Source organism: Lolium perenne, chromosome 2 (assembly GCF_019359855.2).
Source record: "Lolium perenne isolate Kyuss_39 chromosome 2, Kyuss_2.0, whole genome shotgun sequence".
NCBI classification, from domain to species: Eukaryota; Viridiplantae; Streptophyta; class Magnoliopsida; order Poales; family Poaceae; genus Lolium; species Lolium perenne.
In genome coordinates this window covers 326,937,769-326,960,284 of record NC_067245.2, presented here as the reverse complement: position 1 = coordinate 326,960,284, position 22,516 = coordinate 326,937,769, and the positions used below count along the sequence as shown (strand labels likewise).

The 22,516-nt window shown below is 43.5% G+C and overlaps 3 protein-coding genes across 5 annotated transcripts; 1 reads left to right on the top strand and 2 right to left on the bottom strand.

Annotated features, from left to right (window-relative positions):
• Nucleotides 1–246: 246 nt before the first annotated feature.
• LOC127337193 (uncharacterized) lies at nt 247–2,353 on the bottom strand. The gene is made up of 5 exons (XM_051364138.1): nt 1,874–2,353; nt 1,682–1,731; nt 1,508–1,595; nt 655–771; nt 247–569 (listed from the first exon to the last, which is right to left on the bottom strand). The coding sequence occupies exons 1-5, from the start codon at nt 2,351–2,353 to the stop codon at nt 516–518; spliced, it is 789 nt and encodes a 262-aa protein (XP_051220098.1). The 3' UTR covers nt 247–515.
• A 248-nt stretch (nt 2,354–2,601) lies between these two features.
• Nucleotides 2,602–4,772, top strand: LOC127337194 (ubiquinone biosynthesis protein COQ4 homolog, mitochondrial). Of its 2 annotated transcripts, none has more exons than XM_051364139.2 (3): nt 2,602–2,741; nt 3,265–3,470; nt 4,043–4,772. In XM_051364139.2, the coding sequence occupies exons 2-3, from the start codon at nt 3,291–3,293 to the stop codon at nt 4,547–4,549; spliced, it is 687 nt and encodes a 228-aa protein (XP_051220099.1). In that variant the 5' UTR covers nt 2,602–2,741; nt 3,265–3,290; the 3' UTR covers nt 4,550–4,772. The 2 variants fall into 2 exon arrangements, with proteins under 2 accessions (XP_051220099.1, XP_051220100.1); XM_051364140.2 differs by having other exon boundaries at nt 2,604–2,741; nt 3,287–3,470.
• A 781-nt stretch (nt 4,773–5,553) lies between these two features.
• LOC127337192 (vacuolar protein sorting-associated protein 41 homolog) lies at nt 5,554–12,267 on the bottom strand. 2 transcript variants are annotated; one of them, XM_051364134.2, is made up of 19 exons: nt 11,853–12,267; nt 10,879–11,148; nt 10,615–10,794; nt 9,952–10,212; nt 9,715–9,847; nt 9,533–9,623; nt 9,275–9,377; nt 8,718–8,821; nt 8,525–8,618; nt 8,294–8,449; nt 8,139–8,201; nt 7,955–8,020; nt 7,533–7,733; nt 7,324–7,401; nt 7,127–7,246; nt 6,940–7,020; nt 6,768–6,853; nt 6,287–6,368; nt 5,554–6,209 (listed from the first exon to the last, which is right to left on the bottom strand). In XM_051364134.2, exons 1-19 carry the CDS (start codon nt 12,123–12,125, stop codon nt 5,811–5,813), a joined length of 2,841 nt encoding a protein of 946 aa, XP_051220094.1. In that variant the 5' UTR covers nt 12,126–12,267; the 3' UTR covers nt 5,554–5,810. The 2 variants fall into 2 exon arrangements, with proteins under 2 accessions (XP_051220094.1, XP_051220095.1); XM_051364135.2 differs by having other exon boundaries at nt 11,859–12,266.
• Nucleotides 12,268–22,516: the final 10,249 nt, after the last annotated feature.

Below are 22,516 nucleotides of genomic sequence, written 5' to 3'. Positions count from 1 at the left end.
TTCTGGATTACACTGCCTTATTTTTAATTTTGCCTTACATTTACTAGCCGCTCTCTAGAACAATAAGAAGAGAAGAACTTTTGAAGCCCTGCTAAGGCAATGCTAGACACAATATAATATGTTTCATACTACTTCCATAAAACACTGATGAATGCCAAGCAGGGAAAAAAAACTGAAGAACTTACAAAACGAGCAGAAAAAGGAAACATCTACGGTAATCACTAACCCCCCCCCCCCCCCCCCCCATCTCAGTTTCTTCTATCTGTTCCATATATGAAATATCGAGTTCAAAAGTACATGGACACCATAATGCTTAACAGATATTTTCTTCTAAAAAGAGTAAATTAGGTACTGTACACTACATAATGCTTTTTTTTCGATAAAACACTACATAATGCTAAGAGGAACAGATGTAGCTAGCTAAATACGATACTTGCAGTATAATCCAGCAGGTATACATTTCTTGCCGGGTGAACCGTTTAATCTGATCTCAGGAGTGCAAATTCCAGTATAAACTATGATGAACTATTGACACTGACAAGCTTCTCTCTTAGTTTCTCCAGGCGGGCCTGGACAAGGGAGTGTCAGAACTGTCGCAGCACTAAACCAAAGAACTGTAGTTGGAACCATATATAATGTAGGCTCAGCACAAACCTTGAAAGATTTGGACCGACGAATAGATGGATCAAGGACCAAGGCATCTGCATAAGCATCCTCTGCGGAATAATACTCCCCCGTTGCAAATAGTGCATCTCCTCGCGACAAGTGAGACTGCATAGACATGACATATAAGAGCTGATGAACATGTCATGCCGACAAGACTTGATGCTTTAGAAACAGCAAGGTTACGTGAATCACTATTAAGAAAAAGCCAAGAACCAAACTGCACTATTAAGAATAAGGAGAAGAGAAAGAAGAGAAGATGCTCAAGTAGGCAGTATGATAAAAGCAATATAATCTGTGATGTTCAAAGCTTCAATGGTTATTGGTTTACGCTGTCAGAACCACATTTATCAGGACATAGTACAGACTGCGTACATGTATGTATGAAATTACAGCATTTCATTCAGTCTGGCATCGGAAAGCTCCTCCCTTATACAAGTGAACATCATTTCACATGATGTGCACAGATAAGTTACTCACCCAATCCATCAGCACCATTGGTATTGTACAAGTGAAAACCGTTTCACATTAGTGAACACAAACTAATTATCACATGCATAGAGTGAGTTATTCTAATCAGCGTATGAAGCCACCTGTGCCAAAGCTAAACACCGGAATTTCTTGCAGTCAAAAATTTGTACCCGCTCTCGATTTTGCAAGTTATGGACTCATGGCCAGGCATACTATGTGGTTTTCCGATTCAGTTCAACTGTTATAAGTAACCATCCTGGCTTTCCCCAACCTGAACTTACTAGTTAACGAAGGGACATTTGCACTAGTTTGCCACAGAAAATGCCCAAACTGAGGTATCATGGACAAAACAAGGAACCCAATTTAGAAGTACCTGAGGAAATTTGGGAGCTATCCTTATCGCTTCCTCCGCATCCGCAAGGGCACCGGTGGTATCCCCAATTGCCAATCTCGCTTTACACCTGCAGAATTGTCACAGCCCAAGCTCATGAGAGTGCATATCTACACTCCCAAACACAAGTTGTGCAACAAATTCACCAGAACGAACCTGCTCCCGTACACCATATGCAGACCACCGGGAGCATTCAGTCCAATACTCTAGAGCAGGTACAACAAATAATCAGAGCACAGTACATAGAAACTGCAGCTTTTGTTCACGGAGAAATGAATCGCAGAGACAGAGCAAGCACACTCGCCAGTCAGAGACGGCGTCCTTGCACGCACGCACGCCCGCACGCACCTCGGTGAAGAGGGCTTCGGCCTCGGCGGCGTTCCCCTCGGCGAGGGCGGCCTCCGCCTTCTCCCTTACCGCGAGCGCGGCGAGCCCCGCGTCCGCGTCGAACTCGGCCGCGCCGAGGAGGTGCTCCAGGAGCCGCGCGGCGCGCGCGGGCGTGCCCACGTGGGCGAACACGGCGGTGCCGCGGCCGGGGACGGAGGCGGCGACGTTGGGCCCCGCGCCGCAGCGGCCGAGGCACCCGCAGGAGGCCACGTCGACGCGCGGCGGGGGCGGCGCGAGGGCCCCCAGCGCCGCCAGCACCTCCCGCCCGCCCTGCCGCGCGCACGTGCGGTTCGTGCAGACGCGTACCTCTATCGCCGCCTCCGCCGCAGCGTGCGGCGGAGCGGGGCCTCGCCGGCGCGGCGCTGGTGGCCGGGGAGCGCAGGCGAGGGAGTAGCAGCGGGAGCGGGAGGCCGCGGCTGCTCCCGGTACCGCCGTCGCCATGTAGATGGCTCTGGACTTGGACGAGGCTCACCCAGAATACCTGAAAAAAAAATTGGTAACCCATCCAAAAAAGCCCAATTAGCCCTCGTCATCACGCCTCACGGCTCAGGGCTCACGCGAGCGATTCGCCGATTCCGGGCGACCCTGCTGCGGCGCCGCCCCGACCGCCGCCGCCCGACGGCTCAAGTCCGTCCGTCTCTCCGCGACCCCGGCGCACGCCCGCGGCCCGCCGTCGTCGCTCTCTCCGCCTCACCGCGTCTGCGGCTCTGCGCCCCGCCGCCCTGGTCCCCGGCTCCCCATCTCGCCGGCTCTGCAGCCGGCCGCCTCTCGCCCCTGGACCCCTGCTCTTGAGCTCTTCCACGCCGACCAGCACACGGCAGTGAGCGCGGTGAGCCCCTATTCTCTCTTCTCTCTGTAGACTGTAGCGTGTATCTGTTCTCTGTTAAGTGTTAAGTGTGTAAATTGCCTAATTGCTAAAGATGGAGGTCCCGGAGGAGAGACCTCCGTTAAATATGGTTTTAGAAATTGGAATACACCCGAATCATTTTAAAAGTATGTTGTTTATGATTTAGTTTACATGCTTCTCAAACTGATATTGCTCCTATAGGTTGGTTGCGACGGCGAAAGATGAAAAAGTCTTTTCCACAATTAGTCTAGTGAAAAACAAGTTGAGAAATAGTACGGGTAATGATGAGCTCTTGAACCATTGCTTAGTTGCTGAAACTTTCATGGCAATGCGAAACCGTATGTAATTTTCTAATTATGCTATATTCTATCATGTAAGATTTTTCATGTTTTGAACTAATTGTATTGTAAACGTGCACATTTGATGTATGTACTTCAATGTTGACAATGGATTTGCCTCATATATTGTTTGTTACTTCATTAGACAAAGGTTTTTCACATTTTAGGGGACGCAAAAAAAAATTGCAGTGTCATGTTGGCGGCACGCGTTAACCTCAAGGGCTGGCAGCAGGCGGCGGTTGCAGTTGGCTCTGCATTTGGGGCCTTGCTTGATCCTAAGAGAGCTGATCTGATAGCTGCGCTTGGGGAGACTACTGGGAAGCCAGCGTTTGAGCGTGTGCTCCAGCGCATGAGGAACAGTCATGAAGGCAGGGTAAACCCATACTATATCCTCTCTTGTTCTGAATCAGACGTGCCATTATGTTTGGAGATTTCTCGTTGTCTAGACCATTGTTTTAGAGCCTTTTCTACACGCATAATACATAGGTTGAGTATAAACTTGCAATTTTCGAAACGCCACAATTTCTCATGTGAAAACAAAGAATAATTGCCAGTTGATGATTTACCCATGCTAGAATTGTTTTAGGGTCGGTTTGCTTGTTTCATGTGGTTTGTTTCCAGGTGTCAATGTAGTTTACAGGGTATACAGGATTACAGGGTTTATATGAAGCAATGTATTTCCTTTTATTGCTGTTCACTGGATCAAATTTCCAAATTACTGCTCCTTAGTCCTTATCCGCTGGAGTTAACTTATTAATACCTGACCAATTTAAATATATGCCACTATTATCGTTATGTGATGCAGTTGCTCACTTTTGAATGCCAGTCCACTGAAATTTGTGTATACATTAAGACATGGCTAGACATGGAAAACTGAGGATACAATTATTTACATTTGTTTGTGGACTTCATTCCCAATGTAATTAAAATAGTTTGTTCCTACAGGAAATTCTTTTGGAGCGTCCTCGGGTTATATCCACACAGGTTTCCCGTGCCTGGGACATGCCTGAGAACACATTCGGTGCTGCCTACGCTCAGTTCATGGGATCAAGGAACTTCTCACCAGACGACCGCCCGCCAGTTCGCTTCATGGACACCGACGACCTTGCCTTTGTCGCGACCCGTGCCCGTGAGGTGCATGACTTTTGGCACGTGCTGTTTGGCCTTCCGACCAATCTGATTGGCGAGACTGCTCTCAAGGTGATCGAGTTTGAGCAGATGTTCCTCCCAATGTGTATGCTCTCTGTTGCCGGTGGGTCTGTGAAGTTCAGCGATAAACAGAGGAATCTGTTTTTCCAGCATTATTTCCCATGGGCGACCAAGGCAGGTCTCAACGCTACGGACCTGATGTCTGTGTACTATGAGAAGCACTTCCATGAAGATCTGGAAGAGGTGAGGAGAAACTGGGGAATTGTGCCGTGCCCAGATCCCAAAAAGAGCAGCGTTGTTTAGACTTCAGAGCAAAACGTTTTGTATCAAAACCATCTGCACTCGGCTTTCGGCTTTTGGCCTTCTCGTTATGTCAGCTTCTCTGTTTTCTATAGTAACGCTATTGATATATATTAGAAGTAAATAGGGCATGGTAGCGTTTTCCGTTGTAAGAAAGCACACCATGTTGAACATCAGGTACTTTTGTCTGATGTATATTTATGGTTTACTCAAATGTCTTCTATTATAGGTTTGAATTAGTACCAAGGATGTGTAAGTGGGCCAAATGGATAAGTGGGATCCCCTTCCGCTTCACTCTAGACTATATACATTTCTTTTTATTTTTAGTAAATTTGAATTTTATTATCCCACTTATTTAACGAAAATAAGTCTACTCCCTCCGTTCCATATTTCTAATATATATAAGGTTTGGTCAAAGTCAAGGTTTGTAATCTTTAACCAATTATCTATGATAAAATATCAATATAGACAAAATATAACATAAATGATATGATACTAATAATAATATTTTTTTAAATATGATTGGTCAAACTTGGCAAATTTTGATTTCAACTGAATAATATGAAACGGAGTGAGTAGTCTAAGGCAAAGATGTAGAGTGGGGGTCCCACTTATACACATCTCTATTTAGTACCTTTGCTATGTCAGTTTCTCTACTTTCAGGAGTATATTAGCAAATACATAGGGTAAGATAGAGTTTTCGCTGATAGAGTTTTCGCTGTAAAAAAGCACACAATGCTGAACAAGAGCTACTTTTATGTAGTTTGTATTCACGGGTTATTCAAATGTCGTCTAATATAGTTTGAAATGGTACCTTTAAATCGGAGTGTTGCACATCTGATGTCTATGAAAGAAACTGAGTACCGTCTCAGAAAGAAACATAGAACTTGACTGCTTCGCTCAGGTAAAAGGGCTATACGTTAGAACAAGAGTGAACGCAAGTTTGAAGAACACAATGCTCTGCTCCAGTTTTGCAGTGAGAGGAGACAATTACATTTTACACATGATAAAGCAAAAAAAAAATACAGTCTGAATTGCTTATCTCATTCTCTTCCAAACAACTTCAGATGATCTGGCAAGCGTGGCACTAGGAAAAAAAATGCCGTACAACTTTGCTCGAGTCATCCTGGGCGTCAAATTTACAGAAAACTCAAAGAATCAACCTATTGTTACATTTGTAACACCCCGAAAAAGCATACTAATTACAAGGCTCAAAACTTACAACACAACACATCAGAACATGGACTGCTCAGTAAGCAATAACTTATGCGGCAGCTGTGGTACACAATACACAGCGCATCTTAGACTCGGCCGAGGGGGAGCCATCATCGTCCTCCGAGTCTTCATCGCTATCCCGAGCTGTTGACTTCATCGAATCTAACCCACCTTCGAGGCAAGACTGGTGGTACGCGTGGCAGCAGTAGAACACGATGATAGAGATGTCCTGGATAGATAGAGGATCGAAGCACAGGCAACATCGAGCACCGCACCTCGTTCTGGATTTGATCTCTAAGCTACGTAAACTCGTCGACGATCTCTCGCCTATCCGTGAAGAACCTTCGTCGGCTCTGGTTGTTCCTTGTGCCTCCTCGTCCATGGTTGCCATGCAGACTCCGCGCCGAGCCTCTTGGTAGTATTTAACCAGAAGATTAACACAATCCGTCTATAAAAGGAAGAGGGTCAGCACATGTTTAAGATGGATGACATATTGACCAGGGTAGTGAAATGGAGACAGTGGACCTTTAATATATCGTTGCATCCATTCCTCAGTGAAGTTTCTGTTCGATAGTCTGTCACAATTTTTACAAGGCGATCCCGCAATCTACCAATCAAAGCATGAGTTGTCAGTACATACTTGAACTAGGAATGGAAATGGTTGTCGAATAAAATTGAGGTGCATTGTCAGTTATTTCTAGGAGAAGCTATCTATCAGCTGGATTCTGCAATCATATAATGGTCAGCGGTAATACTCCCTCCGTCCCAAAGTAAGTGACTCAACTTTGTCTAGATACGGTTGTATCCAGACACGTTTAGTGTGTAGATACCTAGAAAAAGTTGAGTCACTTATTTTAGGACAGAAGGAGTACTACTTCTCTTTCACAAACTGTTGGTAAGTTGTGATGTAAGAATTGATTTAATAAGGTTTCTGTCATGTATAATATTTCATAGGATCAACCTTGTGATCATTGGACGAAATAGAGTTTCATGCGAACACACTTACTTAGGTATTTCTAGCCCATCTGGAACCAAATTGACAATGTACAGAGGATCGAGATTGCCGACAGTATGTTCCAACAGCATCCCGACCTGCTCAAGTCACAACAAATAACATAAGATACATAATGGTATCACTCTCATCTCATGAAGATTAAGCAAAAATAACATTTGGTTACCATTTCAGGCTTTTGGAGGCACTGTTTTATCAGTTCCTCCCATAGTTCATCATCATGTTGCTCCGTAACGAATTCAACAGCCTGCATACAGTTCAAACTTTATGTTACTGTAATCCAGTCCAGCAGATACAACTTTATTAACACAGCATAAGATATCACAAGAAAATGAGGCTGGTTGGGTTGGGACCTCCTGTATGTCTTCCAGTTTGTTTATAATCGTAGAAAGAGCTTCCTTAGCATTTCCCATACGACCAAGAACAAAAACTTGCTCTCTGACAAGTTCCCTTCGTGAAAATATTTCATATGCCTACAATAACCAAACGTCATTGTTATTGTAAAGATGGAAAAACAAATTTGTTAAGAAATTAGTATTAGGAGTAGGACCTTGTCAAGCCTGTAATGCTGGCTGGTACGAAGGAAGGGTATTAACATCCTTGGCTCATAATCTGCATACAACTCCAGCTGACACAGATAGTTTGAAGTTACTAGTTCATGTCATATCACAAGCTAGAAGTACAAAAATAGGCGAAACGGGCAGAATGAGCAAGTCAGGAATATGTAAAAGATAGTATGGTCAATGAGAATTCAAATACCTGCATATCATGATAATCTTTTCCAGCATGAATGTCTGTCTCAAACAGAGCATGTAAATACTGATGCAACAAATATTTCTTGTCGCAATTTTTACTAGTATGCAACAATTGCTCCACGACTTCAAATGGTGGAATGATATCACGATGTTGGATCAACAGGTGAATTGCTCTTTTACTATCCAGTATCATAAGATTAACAACCTGCATATTGCATGTAAGAACAATAGTTGAGTGGAGGATGGGTAAGACTTTGTCATTCTACGCTATGCCTCAGGAGAATGTATATATATAAGGAGCTCAAATTAGGCAACAGACTAGGCTTATGGTCAAATTAAATTCCACAAATTTCAGCCACAAATACAAACTAAATATTGTGCTTGTGCTAATTTATTAGCATCCGGTTGGAAATCCTAACACCATACCTTATCATGAATTGCATCATGTAGGTTATGCTTCTCGATAAACTCAAATACTTCAGGCTTCAGGAGCTGGACAAAATGAGGCTTTAGCAATACAGACATGTGCTGAAAACGAAACTACAGCAAAAGCTCTTTTATAACATAAATGTAGAATGACGATGTTGACTACAATTTAGGATGTACTTACTTCAGCATAGAGAGAAAGGGCCTTTTCATATTGACTATTGATCACATACAGTTCAGCTAAAGCCTACAATGCAGACACAAACCAGGATATCAATCTGCAGCTCAAGTAAATAATGTACAGTCTCACAACATCCAATAAAAAAAATTCTGACCCACCTCTTTTAATGGGTCAGTCATCGATGAGGAACTGAGCTGTGGCTCAATGGCAGATATGACTGGTGAAGCAGAGTATAATGCAGGTGGCCAGCTTTTTATCGTAGTCAAGAGAAGCTCATGGAAAGTAGCGTTGGTAGTTAGAGCTACAAGGGCAACCTACATAAACCAAATCAGAATAGTATTAGGAATAGATAGGTTTGGAAAGAGCAAACAAAAAATTATTACAAGCACCTCATAAGCGGTATCACTCAGTTGTGGATTGTCAATGGGAATGTAAGGGATCAACACAGAAAGCTGGCGGAGATGTGCAAAGTGAAAGACCCACCTGTGGTAAGGAAGTTCTGGTTACTACATATAAACATGTACAATTAACACAGATAATGCCCATGCTAGGTGAAAATGTGTATCTATATATTTTTCTCACCTCTCCCATGCTGAAGGAGATCCTCGCAGTATCTTTGGACAGAGTTGTGCTGCTTCAGCGTATTTTCTTTCAATTATCAGGTGATCAAGGTATCTTGAACCCACCTAATACAAAATTTTAAAAATAAAACGAGAAAAAATTAATAATTCAACTATATCCTCGCGTATTTTTTGGTTCAAAATATCCCTTGTGTGGTTGGGTCTCGTTTTCATAGTTGGAGCCGCCCTTCCTAAAACTAATCCCAAGTATGATAGACAAGCAGCTATTTCTGCTGTACATATATATCAATTACATTACTATGGTCACCATAGCATATGACACTCAAAGGTCTAAAGATCTCGTAAAAGAATTCCTAATGTGGGCCATTTGAATAAAAGCACTACTGCTTGGTGACAGAGGTCTCATTATTGTCAGATGAGATGGCTAGTCTGTATATGAAGTCAGCAATACAGTAAACCCCAATCAACATAATGGCATGAAGGCATCCTCATTAACAGAAAGATAATGATGACGTATACCATACTCCAGAATAATCAAATCTAACATTGCTACTTTACCTCATTAAGAAGCTCAGTCCTCCCTTGTCCTTCCTCAACTGCAGCCAATGCCTTTTCATGCCAGCCATGTTGAAGAAGCCACGCAATATGGTCTTCAGTATCTCTAATTAGAAGGCACATACAATCAGAGAAAATTTTCTAATGAAATTCACCACAATTTTAGAAATAATAACGCTGTATAAATCATTGCCTTGTTTAGTTAGAAACTGCAAAACAAGGGGCTAATATAAGTTCCAGTTTTGCAATATTTTAACAAACCTTGGCTTTGCTACCACAATATCCTTAGGAGAGACGATGTAATAAAGAGGTTCATCGCCAGCAGCCCACTGTCCACCTGCATTGCTACTTCCTGGATCACAAAACAAGTAAGGGTTCCTTCGTTACAAAAGTTCCAGCAAAAATGAAGAAATCTCCATTCGCAGTTGAGCAATCCACCAAACCTGAGAAAGGCGCATGAGCAAGAGTGTAATCCTTTGCCTTATAGTGCTCATAACCATGAATGGGCAGAGCATCAGTAGTAACCACATCATTTTTCCATGATACAAGATGTATTTCTGGACGCTGCGCTGTTCCCTACAGAATTTTCCAAACATAATGGAAACATCAATGAGTGAAAGGGTAATATGAGGACAAGTAGTGATGGTTGTACCCATATGAGGACAAGCAGTGATGGTTACCTGCCGTAAAGGAGCAGAAGTGCTAATTTTTTTATCTTTGTCATCCTCTTCAGGGATATATGCAAGCATAACCAAAAGATCCCCAAAGGGAGCAATCCCAGATATGTGGTAGCCTGTTTGGAAAGAGCCCACTATATCAACATACTTATCAGAACTTACTGCAGAAATACTCCTTTGCATTCCATTGAGTCCTTGAGATTCTGTTCGAATGGCAGCAATCTTGACACTTGTTCCCCACCCAATAACTAAAACTGTATCGTCCTACAAATGGAAAGATCAATCAGTATGCAGCATGTACACGTTCCATTTAGTCTATCCTACAAGTCATAAGATATGTTGTAAGGTGCATATATCCTTATTCCTCGTAAAACAGAGCATGCATGATGCTCCTAAACATAACAGATAATATGTTCCACCCATATGGTACCATTAGTATTGTTATGGTTAACATACTTTGTCTTACACTATTTGCGCAGACTACAGATGAAGGAACCCTTGTTGCAAACATCAGCAAAAGCATTCAATTCTATGTGATTTTTTTTCTTCTTTTCCACCTTACAGTACTCTTTGTCTGCTGACTAGGTTAAGATGTTCCAACTTAGCCGTAGTCACATACTTGGTTGAAATAAACTAGTATATAAATTCAATCAAAACATTATTCACCTGCCAGACCAAGTGAGGAAGCAAAACTTCTGGTCGAGGAATTCCTTTTGGTCTTTCTATGAATGCAATTCCTCTGTCCGTTTTCATATCATGCACTTTCACCCCTGCATCATTAGCCCAGGCAAGAAGATCTGCCCTCCACTTCATAGAATGGATCGGTCCTTCGCCCTCACGCAGAACCTATAAGATAAGGACAGGAGGCAACATCCATTAGAGCTCACTGGACCATCAGATCATACAGTATCCCAAGAATGCAAAGCATACCTTTTTGTTATAGCCTCCTCCCCAAGTCTTCTTTGTCAGCACAAGCACTTGACCGGCTAAACCGCCTGTAGCAAATCTTTTGTAGTTTCGGGAGTAGTCAGGGTCTAACGCAATTGCTTTCATGGGCCGATGGTACTCAAACTTGAGCTTATCATCGGTGAAGAGGTTGCTTATTACTACTGTGCCATCGTCTGAGCAGCTTCCTATGTATTCACCGTCTTCAAAACTGATGTCATTTATGGTTGCTGTGTGAGCGGCAATTTGCTTCGACTACAAAACACATAGAAACGAATGGATGAAGATAGATTAGTACCAACAACATAAAGGATACTTATGACATTTGTAGAGGCAGAATCTATGTGGGGTTACGAAGGCATCAGAATACAGGCTTCACTTCACATATCGCATACCATCATTTTCCTACATAGTTTCCATGAACCCTTTCTTTCAATGAAAAGCGTGAAGCTAAGTTTTCTAATTCAGAGTTGCGGCAACATGATCATCACAACCAATGCTATCTAGCATGGGTTCAAGCCGTAATGTTTTGTCGGATAATAAGCCATAATGAAGCTAGCAGCAGCAGCCTCGAAGATTTTGACCCACACAGTTACCTCAGCTATTGCCTTTGCACATTTACTTGGACTCGGTTTCAGAGTTTAGCATGACAGAGAAGCGAATTTCAGCATATGTATCACAAGCAAAATCATCCCTCAAATTTTAATTGCTGATATTCGTCGCACTAACGCTATCCCTATCCTTAAATCTCAGCGGCAAAAGCCTACACGCGCCCCCCCAAAATTCCACTCCTCTCGTCCACAATTGGCTGGTAGTTAGTTATAGAGAACCAATCAGTTTGACAACAATGCTACGGGTGGGGAGAAGCTAAGGGGAAAGCTCTCAGGGGCGATCCAATGGCGAGCCACGGCAGGAACCCCGCGATTCCGCGCGCGCGCGAGGAGGAGTTTTCCCCGTACCGGTACCTCGTTGCCCTGGAAGTCGAGGATGTGGAGGGTGCCGTCGTGGGTGCCGAGCAGCACGGCGCGGTCGGTGACGGCGATGGCGGCGGCGGCGTCGGTGGAGAGGATCGCCGGCACGCTGCCGCCGAGGCGCTGGTACTTGAGCCGCGGCTCCTCCTCCGGCTCCGCCTCCGCCTCCTCCCCGTACCCCTCCTCATCCTCCTCCTCCCGGTCGTATCCCCCGTCCCCGTTCACCAGCGCCGGGTGCCCGCGCCGCGCGGTGGACGACATCCTCGCCGCCGGCAGGCAGGACCCGCGGGGAGATCACGGCGAGATCCTTGTGCGGAGGTCAATTTCGGGAAAGGTGGGGGTTGAAGCCGTAAAAACGACCGGCTCGTGTTTGGATTGGCGTTCGTTCGTCTGTGGATTTGTCGTTGGAGCCTTGACTTGGATGGTACAAATTGATTTGGTAGACGGTTGAGTCGGGCGCGGGTCGGACTGAAGCAGTCGAGCTGGATGTCGTGCTCGGGCCGTGTCCACGTGGCCCTCTGATGCTGCCGTTGCGTTAGATTAGGCAATTACTCTATTTTTTTTTTGAAATCTCAATATATATTAACCCGAGTGAGTAAACCGCCTCATTAAAAATCTTTCAGTCCCCGAAGGTATCCTGGTAAGGAAAAGAGTGCGTCAGAAACTTGCTGCTCCAAATCATAGTATGGTTACATCATTCAGGAGGGCCGAGAGAATAAAGCTAGCGGTTCATCGACCCAATTACAAGAAGTTCTAGTACTATGACTATTCCTAGCAATCTCATGAGCTACCATATTAGAGCATCTCCAGTCGCGTCCCCCAAATGAGGTTTGGGGGACCGCGGACAAGAAATGGAGCAAAAAACTGTCTAGTCGCGTCCCCCAAAGCTAATTAGCGCCCCATTTTGTGTCCGGCGTCCCCGGTAGAGACTCTATGCATAGAGTCTCTACCGGGGACGTCCCCGGTAGAGACTCTACTACCGGGGACGCCGGACACAAAAACAGCGTCCACATGCATGCATGCAGCCCCTAGTCCCCACATGCTAGTCTCTTTCCCCACACTTTCTCTCACCTACTTTTCCCACATGGGGTGGTCCCCTCTATTAAAATGCATGCATCCGGACGCTGTTTGAGGGACGCGGCTGGGAAGGGTCTCTTTTTTGTGCAGATTTTTGGTCTCTTTTTGTCCGGCGCGGTCACAGACGTGCCCCAAATCATTTATGTCGGACGCTTTTTGAGGGACGCGACTGGAGATGCTCTTAGTCTCCCTCCTGCAATGAGAGAACTCCACATGTCCAATGCTTGCAACTTGCTCAAAAATATCAGCATATATGGTTGTTGCCTCGTTCCAAATCATTTCTTCGCCTGTGCAAAATTGGATAACTTCAATTGAATCCGACTCTATCTCAATAGAACTAAAACCAAGCCGGTTCACCATCCTCAGGCCATGCAAGACTGTCATTGCTTCGGCCATCATCGCCGAGCTCACATGTGATATAAAATTAGAAGTTGCCGCCACACAATTTCCTTCCTTGGCTGTCGCGTAGAATTGCACCTGTCGCACCCGTGTGGTCACCATCCAAGTAAGCCGCATCAACATTTAGTTTAAGATTTCTGGCTAGAGGTCTTGTCCATACATTTTTTGCCACAGGACTCTCTTGGAATAGAGATTTTCTAGCATTTGTTGTAATTGCTCGAATAGAATTGACACAATGCTGAATAGGAGGGACCTGCTCTCCATGAGTTTGCCTACGCCGCATCCACCAAATATACCAGCTCCCGACAGCCACTAGTTCCTGGATTTTCAGCTCATCCAAGCCCGGAGCTGACGTTGTAGCTAGTTTGGAAATTTCCTCCAAGCAGAGATAGCCCTATTGATCACATCTGTAATCCCCAATGCTTCCCATATCAGAGCTGAACGATCACATTTAAACACCATGTGAAGGATATCCTCTCGGTGTTGTCCACATACTGGGCATATATCCGTATTGTCAATGTATCTACTGAATAAAATCGCCTTTAGGGGAATAACACCATGCATAATACGCCAAAAGTAAATCTTTACTTTAACCGGTACTGCTAGCTTCTATAAGTTCTTCCAAGTAGGCTTTTTAGGTGATGTCCCAGAAATGAGGGATCGACAAGTGACTCCATTGAACTGATGTCTCCATTCAATATGGTAAGCAGACCTAACCGAAAACACCCCATTTTTTGTTCCATGCCATGTAATAAAATCATCAAAACCTCGCGTTTGTAGGGGAATCTTCATTATCCGGGAAGCATCAAGAGGGTTGAAAATACTTTCAATAAGGTCCCGGTCCCAATCCTCCAAAATAGGGTCAATAAGTTGCTCAACTCTAGAAAGAATACAATCACCGCGAGGAGTGAGGATTTTTCGGTTTGGGCTTGAAGGGATCCAGCAATCCCGCCAAATATCAATTTTGTCACCGTTTCCTACCCTCCATATACAGCCCCTCTTGAACGTCTGAATGCCAGCGACTATACTTTGCCACGTAAATGAGGAACCAGCTTTCGGCCCAGCCTTCAGTATATCCCCATCCGGATAATATTTAGCTCGCAGTACTTTAGCACATAGAGAATTTGGTTCATCCAGTAACCTCCAGACTTGTTTTGATAACATGGCAAGGTTGAAGGAATGAAGATCCCTAAAACCCATACCTCCCTCTTTCTTTGGAAAGCACATTTTCCACCAAGAATACCAATGCATTTTCTTACTTTGGTCGTCATCTCCCCACCAGAATTGTGATATTATATCCGTGATCAATTTGCACACCTTTTTGGGAATCAGGAAAACCGACATTGCATAAACTGATATAGATTGAGCCACATCTTTAATCAGGATTTCCTTACCCCCAATGGACAATTTCTTCCCTTTCCATCCTTTAATCAGTTGTATTACTCTCTCTACCAGGTGTAAGAAACAATCACTTCTGTCAATGCCGACTAGAGCAGGAAGACCAAGGTACTTGTCAGACAATGCCTCTGTATCAATATTTAGAGTATTGCACACTTGAATTCAGGCATCAACATGCGTATTAGGGCTGAAGAAGACACTCGATTTTGCCACACTAATGAGCTGGCCCGAATTTGCACAATAGGATTCAAGAACTTGCTGTAAGGAGATTGCATTGTTCAAATCTTCTTTCAAGAGGATCAAAGAGTCATCAGCAAAAAGTAAGTGTGATACTGATGGTGCACCCCTGCACACTTTTACCCCTTCAATGCCATCAATCTCTTCAACATGCAACAACAAACTTGATAATCCCTCCGCACAAAGAAGGAACAGATAAGGGGACAAAGGGTCTCCTTGCCTAATACCTCTGGTTGGGATAAAACTATCAGTCAAGTGGGAATTAAAACGCACAGCATAAGAAACAGAAGTTACACATGCCATGACCATATCAACCCAATCTTGATGGAATCCCAGTCTTAGCATCATTTTTCTCAGAAATTCCCATTCCACTCTGTCATATGCTTTGTGCATGTCCAATTTAACAGCACAAAGACCAGTTTTACCTTCTCTTTTATTCTTGATCTTGTGAACACATTCATATGCCACCAACACATTGTCGGTAATTAATCTTCCTGGAACAAAAGCGCTCTGTGTTGGGGAAATAATCTCAGGCAGAATTTTCTTCAATCTTAATGCCAGCATCTTCGATATAATTTTATACACAACATTGCATAAAGATATTGGCCTGAATTGAGAGACCTCTTCTGGATTGTCAATTTTCGGTATAAGAACCACCACTGTTTCATTCCATCCATCTGGTATAGATTTATCATTAATAGCTTTCAGAACAGCCACAGTAATATCATGACCTATGATACGTCTCCAACGTATCTATAATTTCTGATGTTCCATGCTTGTTTTATGACAATACCTACATATTTTGCTCACACTTTATAATGTTTTTATGCGTTTTCCGGAACTAACCTATTAACAAGATGCCACAGTGCCAGTTCCTGTTTTCTGTTGTTTTTGGTTCCAGAAAGGCTGTTCGGGCAATATTCTCGGAATTCAACGAAACGAAGACCCAACATCTTATTTTTCCCGGAAGACCCCAGAACACCGAAGGAGAGTCGGAGGCGGGCCAGAGGGCCACCACACCATAAGGCGGCGCGGCCCCAGGCCTGGCCACGCCAGCCTATGGTGAGGAGGCCCCAGGCACCTCCCTGCGCCACCTCTTCGCCTATAAGACCCCTTTCGACCTAAAAACGCGAGACCAATTGACGAAACTCCAGAAAGACTCCAGGGGCGCCGCCGCCATCGCGAAACTCCGTTTCGGGGACAGAATCTCTGTTCCGGCACGCCGCCGGGACGGGGAAGTGCCCCCGGAAGCCATCTCCATCGACGCCACCGCCTCCATCATGCTCCGTGAGTAGTTCCCCCATGGACTACGGGTTCTAGCTGTAGCTAGTTGGTACTCTCTCCCCCATGTACTTTGATACGTCTCCGACGTATCGATAATTTTTTATGTTCCATGCCACATTATTGATGATATCTACATGTTTTATGCATACTTTATGTCGTATTTATGCATTTTCCGGCACTAACCTATTAACGAGATGCCGAAGAGCCGATTCTTTGTTTTATCATTGTTTTGGTTTCAGAAATCCTACAAAGGAAATATTCTCGGAATTGGACGAAATCAACGCCCAGGGTCCTATTTTGCCACGAAGCTTCCAGAAGACCGGAGAGGAGACGAAGTGGGGCCACGAGGCGCCGCCACAACAGGGCGGCGCGGCCTGGGCCTTGGCCGCGCGGCCCTGGCGTGTGGGGCCCTCGTGTGGCCCCCTGACCTGCCCTTCCGCCTACTTAAAGCCTCCGTCGCGAAACCCCCAGTACCGAGAGCCACGATACGGAAAACCTTACTGAGCCGCCGCCGCCGCCAATCCCATCTCGGGGGATTCAGGAGATCGCCTCCGGCACCCTGCCGGAGAGGGGAATCATCTCCCGGAGGACTCTTCACCGCCATGGTCGCCTCCGGAGTGATGAGTGAGTAGTTCACCCCTGGACTATGGGTCCATAGGAGTAGCTAGATGGTCGTCTCCTCCTTATGTGCTTCATTGTTGGATCTTGTGAGCTACCTAACATGATCAAGATCATCTATCTGTAATGCTATATGTTGTGTTTGTCGGGATCCGATGGATAGAGAATACTATGTAATGTTAATTATCAATCTATTACCTATGTGTTGTTTATGATCTTGCATGCTCTCCGTTATTAGTAGAGGCTCGGCCAAGTTTTTACTCTTAACTCCAAGAGGGAGTATTTATGCTCGATAGTGGGTTCATGCCTCCATTAAATGCAGGACGATGTGACGAGAAAGTTCTAAGGTTGTGGATGTCTTTGTTGCCACAAGGGATAAAACATTGATGCTATGTCCGAGGATGTAATTATTGATTACATTACGCACCATACTTAATGCAATTGTCTGTTGTTTGCAACTTAATCTTTGGAAGGGGTTCGGATGATAACTTTGAAGGTGGACTTTTTAGGCATAGATGCATCTTTGGATAGCGGTCTATGTACTTTGTCGTAATGCCCAATTAAATCTCACTATACTTATCATATCATGTATGTGCATTGGCATGCCCTCTCTATTTGTCAATTGCCCGACTGTAATTTGTTCACCCAACATGCTATTTATCTTATGGGAGAGACACCTCTAGTGAACTGTGGACCCCGGTCCTATTCTTTACATCGAATACAATCTACTGCAATATTTGTTCTTTACTATTTTCTGCAAACAATCATCATCCACACTATACATCTAATCCTTTGTTACAGCAAGCCGGTGAGATTGACAACCTCACTGTTTCGTTGGGGCAAAGTACTTTGGTTGTGTTGTGCAGGTTCCATGTTGGCGCCGGAATCCCTGGTGTTGCGCCGCACTACATCCCGCCACCAACAACCTTCAACGTGCTTCTTGGCTCCTACTGGTTCGATAAACCTTGGTTTCTTACTGAGGGAAAACTTGCTGCTGTGCGCATCATACCTTCCTCTTGGGGTTCCCAACGAACGTGTGTATTACACGCCATCAAGCTCTTTTTCTAGCGCCGTTGCCGGGGACCTGAAGAAAAGTTACACCACAAAGATTTCTATCTCCCACGTCAGTCGCCAGCGACTCTCTTTTAAGCGCCGTTGCCGGGGAGATCAAGACACGCTGCAAGGGGAGTCTCCACAATCCAATCTCTTTACTTTGTTTTTGTCTTGCTTTACTTTATTTACTACTTTGTTCGCTGCATTATATCAAAACACAAAAAAAATTAGTTGCTAGCTTTACTTTATTTGCTGTCTTGTTCTCCATATCAAAAACACAAAAAAAATTAGTTACTTGCATTTACTTTATTTACTTTTTGTTTATTTCATCATGTTTCCTCCTAAGTACACTCTAAAAGACATACCGGTAGGACGTGGGTCTATCATTGGAAGAGATAATATAGAAGATTTTTTCACTCATGTTAGTACCACTGAAGATTTTGAAGATAGACACTTGGTAGAACTTGCTCCTACTTATGAAATTGCTGCTGCTTCTTTAGTTCGCATGTTGGAAACTAAATTTATTAATCTCAATCCTATAATCCAACACATGTTTCTCACACTTGGTGATATGGAGGAAGGGGAAAAGAAAGATTTTGTTTTAGGAACTCTTCTTAAAGAATTTGGTGGTGTAGCAAGAGAAGCTAGAAAGGTCTTTATTAAATACAATATGCTTGGCTCTTATACTAATTTTGTTAGTATCCTTGAAAAGATGGACATGGAGAGAGTAAGGTACGCTAATAATATTAATGATGGTGGGGAGATTAAGACAACAATACCTTGTAAGCTCCTAGGAATGAGCGATGCTCTAGAAACTAATTATGGTTGGCTTGTCCCTGAAAATTTGTTTGACGAGGATAGCAAACCTAAGAATAATGAAAAGGGAGCCTCTGAAACTCACATAAATAAGATAAAATGCATAGTTGAGAAAACTCCCAACACCTATGTTGATGCTTCATCTCTTGATAACACTTGATTCACACTTTCTGCGCCTAGCTGAAAGGCGTTAAAGAAAAGCGCTTATGGGAGACAACCCATGTTTTTTACTACAGTACTTTATTTTATATTTGAGTCTTGGAAGTTGTTTACTACTGTAGCAACCTCTCCTTATCTTAGTTTTGTGCATTGTTGTGCCAAGTAAAGTCATTGATAGTAAGGTTCATACTAGATTTGGATTACTGCGTAGAAACAGATTTCTTTGCTGTCACGAATCTGGGCCTAATTCTCTGTAGGTAACTCAGACAATTATGCCAATTTACGTGAGTGATCCTCAGATATGTATGCAACTTTCATTCAATTTGGGCATTTTCATTTGAGCAAGTCTGGTGCCACTTTAAAATTCGTCTTTACAAACTGTTCTGTTTTGACAGATTCTTCCTTTTATTTCGCATTGCCTCTTTTGCTATGTTGGATGAATTTCTTTGATCCATTAATGTCCAGTAGCTTTGTGCAATGTCCAGAAGTGTTAAGAATGATTATGTCACCTCTGAACATGTAAATTTTTATTGTGCACTAACCCTCTAATGAGTTGTTTTGAGTTTGGTGTGGAGGAAGTTTTCAAGGATCAAGAGAGGGAAATGATGCAATATGATCAAGAAGAGTGAAAGCTCTAAGCTTGGGGATGCCCCGGTGGTTCACCCCTGCATATTTTAAGAAGACTCAAGCGTCTAAGCTTGGGGATGCCCAAGGCATCCCCTTCTTCATCGACAACATTATCAGGTTCCTCCCCTGAAACTATATTTTTATTCCATCACATCTTATGTGCTTTACTTGGAGCGTCGGTTTGTTTTTGTTTTTGTTTGAATAAAATGGATCCTAACATTCATTGTGTGGGAGAGAGACATGCTCCGCTGTTGCATATGGACAAATATGTCCTTAGGCTTTACTCATAGTATTCATGGCGAAGGTTGAATCTTCTTCGTTAAATTGTTATATGGTTGGAATCGAGAAATGCTACATGTAGTAATTCTAAAATGTCTTGAATAATTTGATACTTGGCAATTGTTGTGCTCATGTTTAAGCTCTTGCATCATATACTTTGCACCCATTAATGAAGAAATACATAGAGCTTGCTAAAATTTGGTTTGCATATTTGGTTTCTCTAAAGTCTAGATAATTTCTAGTATTGAGTTTTGAACAACAAGGAAGACGGTGTAGAGTCTTATAATGTTTACAATATGTCTTTTATGTGAGTTTTACTGCACCGGTTCATCCTTGTGTTTGTTTCAAATAACCTTGCTAGCATAAACCTTGTATCGAGAGGGAATACTTCTCATGCATCCAAAATCCTTGAGCCAACCAATATGCCATTTGTGTCCACCATACCTACCTACTACATGGTATTTCTCCGCCATTCCAAAGTAAATTGCTTGAGTGCTACCTTTAAATTTCCATCATTCGCCTTTGCAATATATAGCTCATGGGACAAAATAGCCTTAAAAACTATTGTGGTATTGAATATGTACTTATGCACTTTATCTCTTATTAAGTTGCTTGTTGTGCGATAACCATGTTCCTGGGGACGCCATCAACTTTTTACCTTTGTTGAATATCATGTGAGTTGCTATGCATGTTCGTCTTGTCTGAAGTAAGGGCGGTTTTCACAATCAAATGGTTTGAGTATGCATACTGTTAGAGAAGAACATTGGGCCGCTAACTAAAGCCATGAATCATGGTGGAAGTTTCAGTTTGGACATAAAACCTCAATCTCTTATGAGAATATTATCTGTTGTTGAATGCTTAAGCATTAAAAGAGGAGTCCATTATCTGTTGTCTATGTTGTCCCGGTATAGGTGTCTAAGTTGAAGAATGATCAAAAGCGAGAAATCCAATGCGAACTTTCTCCTTAGACCCTTGTACAGGCGGCATAGAGGTACCCCTTTGTGACACTTGGTTGAAACATATGTTATGCAATGATAATCCGTGTTAATCCGAGCTAATTAGGACAAGGTGCGGGCACTACTAGTATACTATGCATGAGGCTTGCAACTTGTAAGATATAATTTACATGATACATATGCTTTATTACTACCGTTGACAAAATTGTTCCATGTTTTCAAAATAAAAGCTCTAGCACAAATATAGCAATCGATGCTTTCCTCTTTGAAGGACCTTTCTTTTACTTTTATGTTGAGTCAGTTCACCTATTTCTCTCCACCTCAAGAAGCAAACACTTGTGTGAACTGTGCATTGATTTCTACATACTTGCATATTGCACTTGTTATATTACTTTACATTGACACTATCCATGAGATATACATGTTATAAGTTGAAAGCAACCGCTGAAACTTAATCTTCCTTTGTGTTGCTTCAATACCTTTACTTTGATTTATTGCTTTATGAGTTAACTCTTATGCAAGACTTATTGATGCTTGTCTTGAAGTACTATTCATGAAAAGTCTTTGCTTTATGATTCATTTGTTTACTCATGTCATTACCATTGTTTTGATCGCTGCATTCATTACATATGCTTACAATAGTATGATCAAGGTTATGATGGTATGTCACTCCAGAAATTATCTTTGTTATCGTTTACCTGCTCGGGACGAGCAGGAACTAAGCTTGGGGATGCTGATACGTCTCCGACGTATCGATAATTTCTTATGTTCCATGCCACATTATTGATGATATCTACATGTTTTATGCATACTTTATGTCGTATTTATGCATTTTCCGGCACTAACCTATTAACGAGATGCCGAAGAGCTAGTTGCTGTTTTCTGCTGTTTTTGGTTTCAGAAATCCTACAAAGGAAATATTCTCGGAATTGGACGAAATCAACGCCCAGGGTCCTATTTTGCCACGAAGCTTCCAGAAGACCGGAGGGGAGACGAAGTGGGGCCACGAGGCGCCGCCACAACAGGGCGGCGCGGCCTGGGCCTTGGCCGCGCGGCCCTGGCGTGTGGGGCCCTCGTGTGGCCCCCTGACCCGCCCTTCCGCCTACTTAAAGCCTCCGCCGCGAAACCCCCAGTACCGAGAGCCACGATATGGAAAACCTTACTGAGACGCCGCCGCCGCCAATCCCATCTCGGGGGATTCAGGAGATCGCCTCCGGCACCCTGCCGGAGAGGGGAATCATCTCCCGGAGGACTCTTCACCGCCATGGTCGCCTCCGGAGTGATGAGTGAGTAGTTCACCCCTGGACTATGGGTCCATAGCAGTAGCTAGATGGTCGTCTCCTCCTTATGTGTTTCATTGTTGGATCTTGTGAGCTGCCTAACATGATCAAGATCATCTATCTGTAATGCTATATGTTGTGTTTGTCGGGATCCGATGGATAGAGAATACTATGTAATGTTAATTATCAATCTATTACCTATGTGTTGTTTATGATCTTGCATGCTCTCCGTTATTAGTAGAGGCTCTGGCCAAGTTTTTACTCTTAACTCCAAGAGGGAGTATTTATGCTCGATAGTGGGTTCATGCCTCCATTAAATGCAGGACGATGTGAGAAAGTTCTAAGGTTGTGGATGTGCTGTTGCCACTAGGGATAAAACATTGCTGCTATGTCCGAGGATGTAGTTATTGATTACATTACGCACCATACTTAATGCAATTGTCTGTTGTTTGCAACTTAATACTGGAAG